Source organism: Bos mutus, chromosome 7 (assembly GCF_027580195.1).
Source record: "Bos mutus isolate GX-2022 chromosome 7, NWIPB_WYAK_1.1, whole genome shotgun sequence".
Lineage (NCBI taxonomy): Eukaryota > Metazoa > Chordata > Mammalia > Artiodactyla > Bovidae > Bos > Bos mutus.
The window spans coordinates 3137517-3153840 of record NC_091623.1 but is presented as its reverse complement, the minus strand read 5'-3'; the positions used below and the strand labels follow the sequence as shown (position 1 = coordinate 3153840).

The 16324-nt window shown below is 45.1% G+C and overlaps 1 protein-coding gene across 1 annotated transcript in view; it reads left to right on the top strand.

Moving 5' to 3' along the window:
• Positions 1–9582: 9582 nt before the first annotated feature.
• The window catches only part of CCNJL (cyclin J like), a 64109-nt gene continuing 57367 nt past the window's right edge, over positions 9583–16324 (top strand). Inside the window, 2 exon segments of the mRNA XM_005897510.3 lie at positions 9583–9830; positions 10220–10334. Of these exon segments, the coding sequence (XP_005897572.2) occupies positions 10269–10334 (66 nt within the window). The 5' untranslated portion in view covers positions 9583–9830; positions 10220–10268.

Below are 16324 nucleotides of genomic sequence, written 5' to 3'. Positions count from 1 at the left end.
TTCCCTAAAATAAATATTAGTTCCAGCTTATCAGCCGTTGGCCATCTGTGCAGGGCAGGGGTTGGGGGAGCTCATTGAGCAGCCCCCCTCCAGACAGCCAGACCCAGCTCAGACCCTCAAGGCAAAGAGGTCTAGAGCCACTCCAGATGCTTCCAGAGTTGCTGCCAGTAGGAACGGAGGCCCAGGAGAGTCTTGGGCCCTAGGGCACCTGTGTGGCCAAGACTGAGACTGCTGGCCACACGTCGAATCCCCAGCTGAGGGCAGGCAAGCCCTCGTGGAGGCAGAGCCTCGTCCGCTCCTGGGCCGGGGGCCAGTGGACACCAAGGAGCTCTATCTAGTACCATCTCAGGAGGTCAAGGCTTGTTCTCTTTCTGCCCCATCCTGGTCGCCCACCCTCTGCTGCACCTCTGCTCGGCTCCTTTGTTCCCTACCACCCTCACCCCCACACAAAGCTGCCTGGAGGTGAGGAACCGGTGACTGAGGGACTTTTGTTTTTTAATAAAAACCATATAAAGTCTACAACATGTGTTTTGATATACACATACATCGAACCTAGGTCTCATGCATTGCAGGCAGATTCCTTACCCTCTGAGCTACCAGGGAAGCCTTACCTATACACAGTGAAATGATTACTACAGCTGAGCTAATTAACGTATCCATCACTCCCATCAGAATATATAGTTACCTAAGGTTTTGTTTTTGTTTGTTTTGGTGGTGAGAGCACCTGAGATCCCCTCTCTTAGCAAATTTCCAGTATACAATGCGGTTTTTGTTTGTTTGTTTGTTTTTGGACATGCCTTATGTGGGATTCTAGTTCCCTGATGAGGGATGGAACCGATACCCCCTGCCTTGGAGGGATGGATCCTGGTCTACTGGACCACCTGGGAAATTCCTACAATGAAATTTTATCAACTATAGCCACTGTGCTGTACATTAGATCCTCATAACTTGTCCATCTTACACAACTGTAACTTTGTACCCTTTGAATAATAGCTTCCCATTTTCCTTAGCTCCCACTCCTGGTAACCACTGTTCTGTTGCTTCAATGGATTCAATTTTAGTTTCCACGTGTAAGTGATACAGTACTTGTCTTTCTGTGTTTGGCTTATTTCACTTAGCATAATGCCTTCCAGGTTCATCCATATTGTTAACCATAACAAGATTCCCTTCATTTTTATGGTTTAATAATATGCCATTGTGTAAATATACTATAATTTCTTTATCCATTCATCCATCAATGGGCACTTAGTTTGTTTTCATGTCTTGGCTGTTGTGAATACTGCTGCAGTGAACTTCTTCAGATGTGCACATCTTATCAATACTCTCTACCTCTGGCTCACTCATGAGTAGGGAAGCTGCTGCTGCTGCTAAGTCTCTTTAGTCGTGTCCGACTCTGTGCGACCCCATAGACGGCAGTCCGTCAGGCTCTCCCGTCCCTGGGATTCTCCAGGCAAGAACACTTGAGTGGGTTGCCATTTCCTTCTCCAATGCATGAAAGTGAAACGTGAAAGTGAAGTCGCTCGGTCGTGTCCGACTCTTAGTGACCATGGACTGCAGCCTACCAGGCTCCTCCATCCATGGGGTTTTCCAGGCAAGAGTACTGGAGTGGGGTGCCATTGCCTTCTCCAAGGTAGGGAAGAAAGGAAAGGAAAAGGAACGACGGTTGCCCCATCTTTTCCTTTCCTTCTTTGTCATAATATGTGGTTGCTTAATACAAGTAAGCAACACCAGTAAGAAAGACTGTGATAAGCTTCTGTGATTGTTCATATTTCTCAGAATGCTACTGCCTTCTGTTATGGGCTGAACTGTGCCCCCACCAAAGTATTTTAATTTTTATTTGGACATAGGGTTGTTCTAGTTATAGTTAGTTAAGATGAGATCACAGTAGTGGGGTGAGCCCTTAATCTAGTTGACTGACTAGTGTCCTATAAGAACACTATGAAGATGAAGGCAGATGAAGAAAATGCAGATGGAAGCCAAGTCACCATGGGCTGACAGCCACTGCCAGAAACTGGAAGAGGCAAGGAAGTATTCTACCCAGAGCCTCCAACGGAGCATAGCCCCATTGACTTCTAGGCTCCAGAATTGTGAGCGAGTACAGATCTGTTGTTTTAAGCCACACCGTTTGTGGTATTTTGTTAATAGCAGCCTTTGGGAAACTGTCACACCTTCTTTTTGCATTCAAAGCAAGTCTAGTTCAGGTGGAAAGTAAAGCATCTCAGGGTTGTCAGTTCTTCCCGCCCTGTGACCTGCAGCTATAGATGTAACACACTTACCTTCTACTTCTTTGGATTTCACTGAACTCCTGTGCCTTGTCGGTCCACTGGAATTCCATATTCCCAAGGCAGCAAGGAATAGCAGATACCTATGGCACAAAGTTCCTTTGTTCACATACATGCTCCTCTGTCCTGGACTTCGTTTACAAAACACAGATTCAAAGATAAAACTCTAAGAATTTCAAGGTGTGACAGTAGAACATAAAAAGCACAAGGCCCTTCTGAGCTTTAGCCCGTACAGCTGCGTAAGTCGCGCACCCAGGAATTGACCCAGTGAGAGGGAAATTTATTTTTTCTTATTTCTTTTGTGGCTTCTAGATGCCACACACACTACCTTTTAATTGAAAAAAGTAGTATGGGCCTGCTTTATAAATATCCTAGGTTTCAAGTTTTGTTTGCAAAATGGTGCTTTTAAAAAAATTCATCCTGCTGGGGTCTCAGACCTAATCTGTAGAGTTATAAGTCAAGAATTTCTAATGAAGGATCATAAAGGATTTGGTCAATGTTCTTTTGACTCTGTAGAGCACAGAGCTAGAAAGAGTTTAAAGGAATTGAATTGGTTTTTGGTTAAAGACCAAAGTGGTAAACAAGGCTTATGTCTCAAGGTTTATAGCTCAGATGTCTTCCTTCTGTCCCTATAAACTGAGCCAGGCTTCATGCTTTTGGTCCTAAATGGAGCAATGCAAACCATTAAGACACTAAGGAAATAATGGGGAGTGGGGGGATAAATTTGGAGATTGGGATTTACATATACACATTGCTGCTGCTGCTAAGTCACTTCAGTCATGTCCGACTCTGTGCGACCCCATAGACAGCAGCCCACCAGGCTCCCCCGTCCCTGGGATTCTCCAGGCAAGAACACTGGAGTAGGTTGCCATTTCCTTCTCCAATGCATGAAAGTGAAAAGTGAAAGTGAAGTCGCTCAGTCGTGTCTGACTCTTAGCGACCCCATGGTCTGCAGCCTACTAGGCTCCTCCATCCATGGGATTTTCCAGGCAAGAGTACCGGAGTGGGTTGCCATTGCCTTCTCCTACACATTGCTAGTGCTATGCTAATGCTAAGTCACTTCAGTCATGTCCGACTCTGTGTGAGCCCATAGACGGCAGCCCACCAGGCTCCTCCGTCCCTGGGATTCTCCAGGCAAGAATACTGGAGTGGGTTGCCATTTCCTTCTCCAATGCATGAAAGAGAAAAGTGAAAGTGAAGTCGCTCAGTCGTTTCCAACTCTTAGCGACCCCATGGACTGCAGCCCTCCAGGCTCCTCTGTCCATGGATTTTCCAGGCAAGAGTACTGGAGTGGGGTGCCATTGCCTTCTCCGACATATACACATTACCATATATAAAATAGATAACTAATAAGAACTTACTGTAAAGCACAGGAAACTCTACTCACTGCTCTATAATGGCCTATATGGGAAAAGAATCTAAAAAAAGAATGTGTATGTATAACTAATTCACTTTGGTATATGCCTGAAACTAACACAACATTGTAAATCAACTATACACCAATAAAAATTTTAAAAGAGACAAAGACTCCAAGGAAATACTACTCAAAGTCTAGCCTCAGCTTAGGACCTGCAAAGCTGAGTGCCTGAAGAATTTGTATCATGGACCCCCCTGCCACCCAGGATATTTACTGTGGTGTGGTTATGGCAGCAAAAGGCTGGAGACAATGTAAATGTCCAGCAGAAGAAGATTGGGTCCATATATCATGATGGATGGATCTATACTATGCGACTATGGAGTGACTGTGGAGCTTCCCTGATGGCTCAGTGGTAAAGAATTCTCCTGCAATGCAGGAGATGGGGGTTCGATCCCTGGGTTGGAAAGATCCCTTGGAGAAGGAAATGACAACCTCCTCCAGTATTCTTGCCTGAAGAATTCCATGGACAGAGGAGCCTTGTACAGTACAAAGGGTCACAAAGAGCCTGACTGATCTACTGAGCACACGGGGTAGCTGTGCAGCTCCATGGGCACTGCCATGGGACACGGAGAGGGAAAAACAAGATGCAGAAGGATGTGTTCCATACGCTGCCATTCATGTAAAGGGGGAAAGGCATGGGTATTCATGTTGGTAAGTGCATGGATCACTTCTGGAAGGAAACATCAGGCGCTGAGGAGATCAAAGCCTGGGAACAGGATGAGAACACATCCTTTTCACCATAAATATACATTTATAATGTGAGGGCTTGTATTCTATGAGGGGGAAAAAGACAAAGGAAAGTTAAAGTGACCAGGTGAAAAAAAAAAAAAAGTGAGCAGTTGATAATATTAGATTGATTTGTCCTCTGAGGAAGATTGGAAAGATCAGAGAAAAAAAAATTATTTTCTCATTTTATACCTGGGAAAGTTTTAGATAGGTAAGATGGTCTTGCTCTAAATCTTTGGTTCCCATCCTGTGAGTTTCAGAGATTGGAAGTGGAAAGGCAGTAATTGGTTCATAGTTCATATTTGATAAAATTGTAGGTTTTGAATGAATGAATGAATACTTCTTGGTTTATTTACTTCTCATAATGCAGTGAGTGGGAGAAGTAACTCCAGTTGCATTTGTCCTCTGTCATCTACCATAGGAAGCCTCTTCTGCTAAGGGCACCGACATCATTTCTACCTGTGGACAGGACTCACTACCAAAACCATCAGTGCAACATGTCTTCATCTTTCAGAGACACAGGGAAAATGAGAGACTCCTGAGAATGATATCCAAAAGACTGAATAATATGAATGATGTTTAGTATCCTCTTAAAATAGCCCTGGGAGAAGAGATCAAAGTCTCTGCATCTTGCTCAGCTATTGGGACTCTGGATAACTGAGAACCTGAAGTTAGGAAGAGAGAACTCCAAATCAAAGAACAATAAAGACCTGACCTCCTTTGGTGTACCCTGAGAAAGAAATAATACTGCTATAAAAAAGATAAAACCAAATCAGAAACAAAACAACCCTGTGAATTGTTATTCAATGGAAGGCCACTCTGTAAATATATCAAGTGATTTTTTTTTAAATAGCATTCATTCTTTTTTTCTGATTGTGAAAGTAATGCATGTTTCTTAAAGAAAATTTAGAAAACTCAGATATACTAGAATAAAAACTAAATTAAAATTTCCCATAATATTACCACTCTGATTACACAGGGTAATGTTTTAAAAGATGCTTGCTCTTTAGAAGAAAAGCTATGACCAACCTAGGCAGCAATATTAAAAAGCAGAGACATTACTTTGCTGATAAAGGTCCGTCTAGTAAAGGCTATGGTTTTTCCAGTAGTCATGTTATGGATGTGAGAGTTGGACTATAAAGAAAGCTGAACGCCAAAGAATTGATGCTTTTGAACTGTGGTTTTAGAGAAGTCTCTTGAGAGTCCCTTGGACAGCAAGGAGATGCAACCAGTCCATCCTAAAGGAAATCAACCCTGAACATTCATTGGAAGGACTGATGCTGAAGCTGAAACTCCAATACTTTGGCCATCTGATGTAAAGAACTGACTCATTGGAAAAGACTCTGATGCTGGGAAAGATTGAAGGCAGGAGGAGAAGGGGACAACAGACGATGAGATGGTTGGATGGCATCACCGATTTGATGGACATGAGTTTGTGTAAGCTCCGGGAGTTGGTGATGGACAGGGAAGCCTGGAGTGCTACAGTCCTTGGGGTCACAAAGAGTCTGACATGACTGAGCGACTGAACTGAACCGACTGAATGTTTTTATGGACATTTTTTTTTGAGTGTGTGTATGTGAGCATAATGTATAATTGGGATCATAATCTAATCTGCTTTTTCACTTAATATCTTGTGAACATTTTCTCAGATAATTATTTATTCTCTTTAAAAATGTTGAGCTAAATTAATATTTAACCAGTCCCTGTTCACTATAATGGAAAAGCTTTGTGATGAAACCCCCTGTAAAGAAATCTTTGTACTCATATGCTTATTTTTTTAGAGTGAATTTCCAGAAGTGGAATAGTTGGATCCAGTGATACTTTTTTAAGGTGTTTTTTGTTTTTGTTTTGTTTTTTAGTTTGAGTAAGTTTATTGTTATATTTTTACAATAATAGATGAGACACAATTATCTCCTGCTTTTCCAGCATCTCAATATAAAAGACAATAATCGAGTGTATCAGTGAAAGTAAAAAAAAAAAAACAAAAAACGCAAAAGTCTAAGGTTTTGGAGAGAAAAGTGACTATAAGATATGTGTAGAAAGGCTGTAAATGGTTTTAGCTGAGGCTTGCAAATAGCGATCTTTGTCTCTGACGAAGACTTGAGGGCCAGGCACCTTCCAGGAATAAGATGCCCGCTCAGCTCACCACGAAGTGGAGGAAGCCCTGCTGCAGGGGAGAATGTGGGTCAGTTTTGTGGGCCACGCAGGGCCCAGGCCCTTGGGCTGTGTCGTCTGCTTCCCAGTCAGCTTAGAACTGCGTCTGAATACAATTATATTGTCTCTTAGAAGACGTGTTACTTTTCATTCCCACCAACGTTGTATTTGTCAATCCTGTATATTGTGCTTTAAAAAATTCTTGTCAGAGATACACCCCGTTTCTAAAACATGTTTAATGTCTTGGCTAGTGAGTATGAGCATTTAAAAAAAGCTTATTTAAAAGTGATAACTGTCTATCTGAATTTCCTCTTTCATGCATGCATGTTCATCCATTCCTGCATCTCAGGTGTTAGTGTCTTACATAGGGATTTACAAGAGGTCTATATGGTAAGATCAACCATTGTCACATTTGTTAACAACATTCTCTCTGGTTTATCATTTGCCTTTTTGGCGATATTTGATGGCTGAGTGCTGAAGTCACTTCATTCGTGTCCGGCTGTGTGACCCCATGGACGCAGGCTCCTCTGTCCATGTGATTCTCTGGGTTTATTTATTCAAATCTATATATACTCATCCTGGCCTTTTGTTTCTTCCTGTGCCTTAACCTCTAGACCTTCTCTTCTGAAATAATTCACCTATGTTTTCTTTCTTAATTATCTTGCGTTTTTTGTTTTTGTTTTTTTTTTATGGGGTAGGTTGTCATTTGTTTGTAGTTCTTTGGGTTTGATAAAGTTAATTTGTTATGTGGAGGCCACCCCAGTGGTCTGGCCTACATCACACATTTAAACCTAAGTCAGCCAGCCCACACTGACTGGAAACATCTCACTATATAGGGAACCTAAGTACAGCAATCAGAGTCCTCCAAGTGAGCTAAAGCTGGCTCACCCTACCCTAAAAAAATAGGACCTCCTCGTCAATCATGCCCTGTTTCCTGCTCCTTCTAACACTCTATAAATAAACTATCTCCCTTTTAAAATTTCTAATTAGAGGATAATTACTTTACAAGATTGTGATGGTTTTTGGTATACATCAACATGAATCGGCCATGGGTATGCATATGTCCCCTCCCTCTTGAACTCCCCTCCCACCTCCTTCCCCATCCCTCCCCTCTAGGTTATCACAGAGCACCAGCTTTGAGTTCCCTGCCAATCACCTCAAGGTGTTTGAGTCAGACACCAAAATCCCACCGGCTATCTACTTTACATATGGTAATATATGTGTTTCAATGCTATTCTCTCAAATTATCCCATCTGGTCCTCTCCTTCCCCCACCGTGTCTGTTCTTTATGTCTGTGTCTCCTTTGCTGCCCTGCAAGTAGGATCATCAGTACTAACTTTCTAGATTCCATTATTATGCATATAAAATTCACTTTTGCCCAAAATTCCTTGGGAAGAATCTTCCACTGTTTGTAAGGCACTGTACTCTCCCAATCCATGAATTATTTTCCCTTAAATAAATAACATCAAACCATCACTAAATTGTTTTAGTTTTGTCATTTAACAGGTTCTTATTTTTAATTTGATGATGGTTTAAATAAATCCCTAATTTTACTTTTTTTCCTCAAATTAACTAATTTCCCCTGGCCAGTTTATTGAAGAATTTATCCTTTTCCCCTTAAAAGTGAAATGCCACATTTATCATAGTTTCTAAGTATGTGGGATATATTTCTAAACTTTAGATTATTCCACTGATACTTATCCACCTATTCTTGTGTCAATACCACACTGTTTGAATCATAGATCTGCAATATGTTTTAAGATTTGGCAACATACAGCTTTATCCCTCATTTTTAAAAGATAAAAATCTTAGCTTTACTCACTGATATTCTTCCATTTAGGTGTTAGAAGTGTTGTCATCCCTCCCCCACTGCCCATCTACCCACAATCGTTAGAATTTTATTAAAAAAGTTAATTTGTGTAAAGTTGGTATTTTCACCTTTTTCTATTTCCTCAAACTTTTCTTATTCTGCTCAACCTTTATAATGTCTTTATTAAAAGCCTATACTTATTAATGCTTATTCATTAATATTTTTCATTTTTACAAGGTTTTTTTTTTTCTTTTTAACATTAAAACTTCTCTTTAAGCACCTATTGAAGCTTATCAAAGCTGATTTAAAATTTTCTTTCCAGGTGGGTACCTGCCTGTAGGAAACTAGTCAGAAACCAAAGCCTCCTTAGTAGCAGTTAGTTATTGAGTGTTTTATATTTGCCATGGGGATTATCCCTTTATACGAATTACCTTATTTAATGATGCAGTATCTCCAGCAGATTGGTGTGGTTTTTATTCCCCGTTTCCACGTGAGGGTTCCCAGAGAGTCTGAGGAACATGGCAAAAGTTATCCAGTCGGTAGCTGGATTTGAAACGAGTCTGTGAATCTCCAAAAGTATCACAAAAAGCAATCAATCTGTTGCTCCATCAGAGGGGCTGATTCAAGGGAGTGTCTTTCCGAAAACAAATTAAAACTAAATTAAAAAGACAATGCTTTCCATCCACCTGACCATCCAGAAACACTGGTTTTCTCTCAATGTAATGAGTAGATCTATACTTTGCAGGAGCACAAAACAAAACCCGTTGATTTACTGAGCCTCCTTTAGAAACAGGGACTAGTGGATAATCAAGAGCGGGTTTTAGGGGCTTCCGTGGGAATTTTACATTTAGACATTCACCTCCGCATTGCAGGGCTAGTTAAAAAGAAAAAGCAGGTGGAACCGACTAAAGGTAGAACAGCGCACGCGAGAGATAGAACTTTCTGGGGGCATCCTGCCCGCGCCTTTCACGAGTGGCGCGCGCAGGTGGCGCCGCGGTCCCAGCGCTGCCCGCGTGAGCACACGGTGGTGTCCAGGAGACCACCGGGAGTCCCCGCGAAGGTGAGAGGAAGCTTTCCACCCAGGCGGGGGTGGAGTGCGGACAGGAAAAACAGCCAGCTCGGGCGAAAGAAAGACTCCAATTCCCAGCCCCCAGCCCCGCGGGGTGCGGGGGCCGGCGGCGCATGCGCGAGGCCCGGCCCCCAATTCCCCCAGAGAAGGAGGGAGGCCCCCGGCGGCCCAGAGGCTGCGAGCCGCGGCGGGACCCGAGCGCACGCAGGGGCGCGGCGGCGGCAGGGGTGAGCAGGGCTACGGAGGCGGCGGTCGAGAGCTTGGAGCGCCCCGCGCCAGGGGCCCCTTCGCTTGCAGGCACCCGAGGGCACAGCCGGCTCGGCCCTGGGAAGGGCCCGGCGCCCGCAGCCCCCCACCTCCGGAGAGGGATGCGTGAGTTTCGCCCCGGCTGGAGGGCAGGATGTGGGAGCAGGACAAAGGCTGGGCGGCGGGGGAGGAGTTGGGGACGGCGAGCCGGTGGCCGCTGCCGGAGCCCCGGCCTCTGGAGAGCTAGCGGAGTCTGCAACTTTCTGTGCAACTTTTGCAAAAAGGAAGATAAAAATTCTGCAAGTTGTTGCAGAGCTCCAGATCGCCTCAGGTCCCGTGAGTAAAGGGGAGGGGACGCTGCAGCCTTCTTGGGATGGGAGGCGACCGTCCTCCGCTGAGTGGGGCAGAAGGGGGCGCCCGGCGGAGGCCCGGGCCGAGGACAAGAGAGGATGGGGATGCCGGGGTAGGAGCTGGGGGGCGCGCTGCGGGCTCTGAAGTTGCCTGTGTCCACTCAGGGTGTGCCCTCAGAGCCCGGTAGCCTCGGAGAGCGGCGCTGCAGACGCGATGATGGATGAGCCGTGGTGGGAAGGGCGCGTCGCCTCGGACGTCCACTGCACCCTGCGCGAGAAGGTCAGTCCCTCCTCGTCCTTGTCACTCGCAGGACTGGGCATTTAAAGTCCCTTTCGCTCTTGACTCCATATCCTCGGGTCGCCCTGCGTCGGAGCTAGGAACTCCTGGTGCCTTTCTTTCCTTCTGCTCTTAGCCTCCTTCTGGGACATTCGCGGGAAGAAGGGGAATGAGAAACGGGACTGGAGAGCTTAAATTGATTTTTCTGCATAGGAGCCCAGAGTTGTTAGACAACTAAACTGTACTCCTTAAGGTGGTATTTCCCATAGTATTGTCACCCGAGATTATTTTAAAGGATACATGAACGGACTTAAAAAAGTTACCGTGTATTTAATGTACAGTTTAAAAACATGTATCTAGCAAGCTCTGCGTAGAATAAATGATGCTGATTTTCCATTTATTGTAACGATATAGCAGTTCCTTTAAATATAAGTTTATTTAAGTAAGAGTAGTAACATGGTATAAAGAAGAGTTAGGTTAATGCTAGACTAAGGCGTATGTAGTTATGCCCCACCCCAAATATATCTAGAATGGGACTGAATAAGATTTTAGAAACACTAGTCTAAAGGAGAGGCTACAAAACTAGGAGAATGTGGGGAGAAAACCAGCACTCCCCTGCCAGTGTGCCTCCACTGGCAGAAGATGGGGACAGCTGAGAGAGATCTCTGCTCTCCCCAACCCCTTAAAGGGAGAGGTGCTGATGGGCTCTGGGAAGGTGGCGGAGTCCAGGTGGGTTAGAGGTATGGCCTGTGTATCTTGTCTCCTGTCCCTGAGCTGAGACTGGGAAGGGTGGTTTGGGGAACAGGTGTGTAGTAAAAGGTGTATATTGGTTTCCTAGGGCTGCTGGACAAGCTACCACAAACCTGGAGACTTAATAAAAATGTGCTCTCTCACAATTCTGGAAGCTGGAAGTCCGAAATTAAGGTGTTAGCAGAGCCATGTTACTCCTTGGCTTTCCTTGGCTGGTAGATCATCACTCTGTCTCTGCCTCTTGTCACATGGTGTTCTGTCGGTATGTCTGTCTGTGCCTCTGTTTTCTCGCTTTATAAGGACACCATTCGTTGGAATGAGGGCTGTTTGACCTCATCTTAATTTAACTAATTACATCAGAAAAGACCCTATTTCCAAATAAAGCCATTCTGAGGTTCTGGGTGGACATGAATTTTGGGGGGACACTATCCAACCTAGTACGGGGAGGGGGAGGTCTCCTTAGTGGAGTTCCTGGGTCCCTGCATAGACAGGTCCCACATCCAGTGCATTTGCACCCAATGTCTGTGGAGTTCTGCTTAAAAAGTCATTAGCTATTCAGAGTTTTTTCCTCATGAGGGGGTAGCTGTATTCCAGTCCAATTATCTTATCTTTGTTCCTGTACCTACTAGGCAATCTCTGTTTTGCATTGCTTGTCAGGGCTGTGGCTTTCCTCTGCTTCCCTTGGTTTTTCTCCCCAGAACAGTATGGCCCAAGGTGCAAGCATATCAAGGCATATGGAAAAGAAATCCAGATCTTGATGGTTCAGTTAACATGCAGGGAGTGGGAGTGGTAGACCAGGTAATAAGGATTGGTCCTTTTCTGGAGGTGGTGGCTAGATGAATTAGTGAGGCCTGCTGTAAAAACTGGGTTTCCTTGTTCTTTGCAGGTGCCAGTGGTTGTCAGTTCTGCTTGTAGCTTAGGGGAATGGCTTTGACCTCATTGGTTCCTTTCTGGCAGGAAGGATTTCTGCTGCTACTGCTAAGTCACTTCAGTCCTGTCTGACTCTGTGCGACCCCATAGACAGCAGCCCACCAGGCTTCCCTGTCCCTGGGATTCTCCAGGCAAGAACACTGGAGTGGGTTGCCATTTCCTTCTCCAATGTATGAAAGTGAAAAGTCAAAGTGAAGTCGCTCAGTCGTGTCCAACTCTAGCGACCCAATGGACTGCAGCCTACCAGGCTCCTCTGTCCATGGGATTTTCTAGGCAAAAGTACTGGAGTGGGGTGCCATTGCCTTCTCCGAAGGATTTCTGAGAGCAGTATAAACTCAACCAGCTCAGTTACCTGAGAATCCTAGACCTTTTGTATATAAATAAGAATGTTCTAATCTCTCCTTCAGCCACTCAAAGGAGCAGGGCAGGCAGTTCCCCATTAATTGTGCCTCACCCATGTCGTATTAGTTCACTGTTGGGCTGCCTACCTTGAGGGAGGATGGGTTTGTCCAGGTCTTACGTGTTAGAGGTTGAAAACTCACTTGAGTTAGTGCTCAGAGTCACCTGTGACTTAAAACTGGTCTTATTAGTTCCTTTTTCTTTTTAATTGAAGTACAGGTGATTTACAATGTTGTGTCAGTTTCTAGTGTACAGCAAACTGATTCAGCTATGCATATATATATACATATTGTTTCATATTCTTTTCCATTATAAGATCGGAGAAGGCAGTGGCACCCCACTCCAGTACTCTTGCCTGGAAAATCCCATGGACGCAGGAGCCTGGTGCCCTGCAGTCCATGGGGTTGCGAACAGTCGGACACGACTAAGCGACTTCACTTTCACTCTTCACTTTCATGCATTGGAGAAGGAAATGGCAGCCCACTCCAGTGTTCTTGCCTTGAGAATCCCAGGGATGGGGGAGCCTGGTGGGCTGCCGTCTATGGGGTCGCGCAGAGCTGGACATGACTGAAGCGTCTTAGCAGCTTAGCAGTGCTATACAGTGGGACCTTACTGTTTATCTGTTCTCTATATAAGTTTGCATCTGCTAATCCCAAACTCTTAAGTTTATTTCTCCCCTCCCATCTTCCCCCTTCAGTAACCATAACTTTGTTTTCAAAGTTTGTGAGTCTGTTTCTGTTTTGTAAGTAAATTCATCTGTATCATATTTTAGATTCCGCATGTAAGTGATATCATATGGTATTTGTCTTTTCCTTTCTGACTTAACTTCACTTAGTATGGTAATCTCTAGGTTCATCCATGTTGCTGCAAATGGCATCATTTGATTCTTTTTATGGCTGAGTAGTAGTCCATTGTATGCATATCACATCTTCATTCATTTGTTGATGGACATTTAGGTTGCTCCTATGTCTTGGGTATTGTAAATAGTGCTGCTATGAACATTGGGTTGTGAATGGTGTTTCAAATTTGTGTTTTTTCTGGGTATAAACCCAGGAGTGGGATTGCTGGATCATATGGCACCTCAATTTTTGTGTTTTTTGAGGAATTTCCATACTGTTTTCCATAGTGGCTGCCCCAATTTACATTTCCACCAACTGTTAAGGAGGATTCCCTCTTCTCTACACTCTTTCCATTATTTTTATTGTTTGTAGACATTTTAATGATGGCCATTCTGAGCAGTATGAGGTGATACCTCATTGTAGTTTTGACTTTCACTTCTCTAAAAATCAGTGATGTTGAGCATTTTTTCATGTAACTAATGGTCATCTGTCTGTCTTCTTTGGAGAAATGTCTGTTTAGGTCTTCTGCCCAATTTTTGATTGGGTTGTTTGTTTTTTTGTTATTGAGTTGTATGAGCTGTTTGTATATTTTGGAAATTGAGCCCTGTAGGTCACATCATTTGTGAATATTAAAGTACTCCTTTGAGTATCCTACCTGGCCCTGCTGCTTCTGTTGAAGCAGCCTTAGAGCCCTTCCTCATTTAACTACTTTTCTGCTGGGGCCTGGCGGTGCCAGCCAGTACAGGGGAGTCAGGATTCTTCCCCATCACACCTGTGCCCTTGAACTTCTTCACTGAACACGAGAGAGGAGCAGATCATCCCTACCAGGCTAGTGGTGACAGTGAGGCTGTTGGTGATGTTTTTCAGGCATATGGCTCAAGGAGTGTTCGGATTAGACTGACTTCCACTTTTTTTTTTCTTTTTTTTTTGCCAAAAGATGCATCCAGCCATTTAAAATGAACAGGTTCTGGATACACATGATGGAATTAGGGCTGGGGATGGCTCTCAGCTTGAGGCCCAACTTCGTGGTCCTTCAAGCCTCTCTCCCCTCCCCCAAGTGCCCTGGCCCCAAACTCATGCTTCCCTCATGGTCCTGTTACCTGTGTCCCACTCACCAGACTGTGAGCCTCTCACAGGCATGCGGTGTGTTGTGTGATATCTCAACTTTACCAGACCAGCGTGTGGTATGGAGGGAAGACAGGGGGTGTCCACTGCTTCACCTGCTGCAGGCACAGCCACTGGGGGAGCACAGAGGCGAAGGACCAGGCTCAGGTGGACTTCCTGGGGCACTCGAATGGTGGTGCAGGAGTGCTTCCCAGGAACCCTCTGTCGGGTCTCGAGCATGCCCCAGGAGGTTGCCCTGGCCTGGCGGGGGCTGTCCATGTGAGTGGCTGCAGTACTGGCCGTGGTGCCAGGGACAGGATCAGGTGAAGGCCGCCTCCTGGCCTCCTATGGACTTAGACAGTAGATAGTCTCATTCTCTTCTGGGATAATGTGGGAGTGGGAGTGGGGAGGAGAGGAACAGAGGAGGGACTAGGAAAATAATTCCCCGCAAAGACAGATCTACTGACCTGGACCAAAGTCCTGCCTTGGGATTGTAGGAAAAGACCTACAGGTTTAGCCCGAATAATAGAAACCTAGATCATTCCTCCCACACTTCTGCCGGGAGGTTCCATTTTCCTCCCTGAATTTTGTTTTTGGACGAGCAGTACAATAGATAGAACTCACTCTGGTCTCCTTTTGACTTATGTCCATTTTATACATAATCATCATTCCAGTTAGGAGGAAGTGCTTATGTTAGTAAAACAGAATGTTTAATAGCTCTCATCACTGTGATTTAAGGCTTCTTGGGTATGTGGAAGACTTTCTGAATATGGGGATTTCAGAGGAGTACTTGGGGAAGAAGTACCCCCACCCTCCCGAAGCCACGTGGACAGCGCTGGTAGCTTTCTCTTCCAGGACTCTGGGAGCCTGTGTGCCAGAGGCCTCCTCCTCCTCCAGCCCCCTCTTCCTCCATCAGGCATTCACCTTCTCCCAGGATCGGAGTCACGTGGTACCATTGGGGTCTTCTCCATCACCCTAGATTTGAGATCTTCAGAGCAAACAGCCACGGAATGTATATTCCCTAAAACAGCCAGTTTTCTCTTCCCAGCCAGTTTTCCTGAAGCTGGGTTTCTTGTACACATAAAGGCCTTTAACTGTGTGAGACTGTGTTTTTTGAACCAGTGGAGTGTTAAAGGACATTTGTACTGATCTGTGACTAAATTTACCCAGAGAAATTCTGAAACACCAACAGAAATGATGTTTAGTGATGATAATGTTGGTGGCTACCGCTTCTTGAGCACTTCATATGTTTCAGACAGTGTGCCAAGCACGCCCCTGTGTATTATCTCACACTTCATATTTGCCCCAGTTCTGGGACTGACCCTGTAGATGGAAACTGTAAGACAGAGTGTGTCAGTAACTCTCGTGAGATCAAATCCCTGCTTGTATCAGAGCCTGAACATAAATTTGTTTGGGAGAAAACCACCCATTTTAGCCAAGAATGGAAGTACAGCGCCAGGAACAACCAAGGCTCTGCCCTCCGTAACGCTGTAGGCTCTGTATCTTAGTTTGTGGTCCGATGGCTCTCCAAGGGCTGGGTTCTCCCTAAACCATCCTGAGAAACCTGGGCATTGGGAATTGCTGACTCCCAGGGCAGGGCCTCGCTTATCTGGTCCTGGTGGGTCCCCTGCCCCACTTGTGCATGGCGCTTCTCACCTTGAAGTGATCTGGCCTCTGCTGTTTCCTGCCCCTGGGGTGCACCTGGGGGGCTGCTCCTGTTTCTCCCGGCTGGAAAAGGGTGAGGTGCCTTGGGACCTTCCTCTTCCTGGAACTCGGACAGCTGCGTGTGGTAGGGTCTCATCCCAGCTCTGTCCTTCACCTGGATTAAAACCGCTGTCTCCTAGTGACTCCTAAAGTGCGCACATTCTTTTATTTTTCTTTTCCAACATCCGTGGTCCCTCTTCTCACTCCTTCCCTTACATTGCTTGAATGTCCCCACTGCAGAGCTGAACATCTGTCTCCTTATAGAAG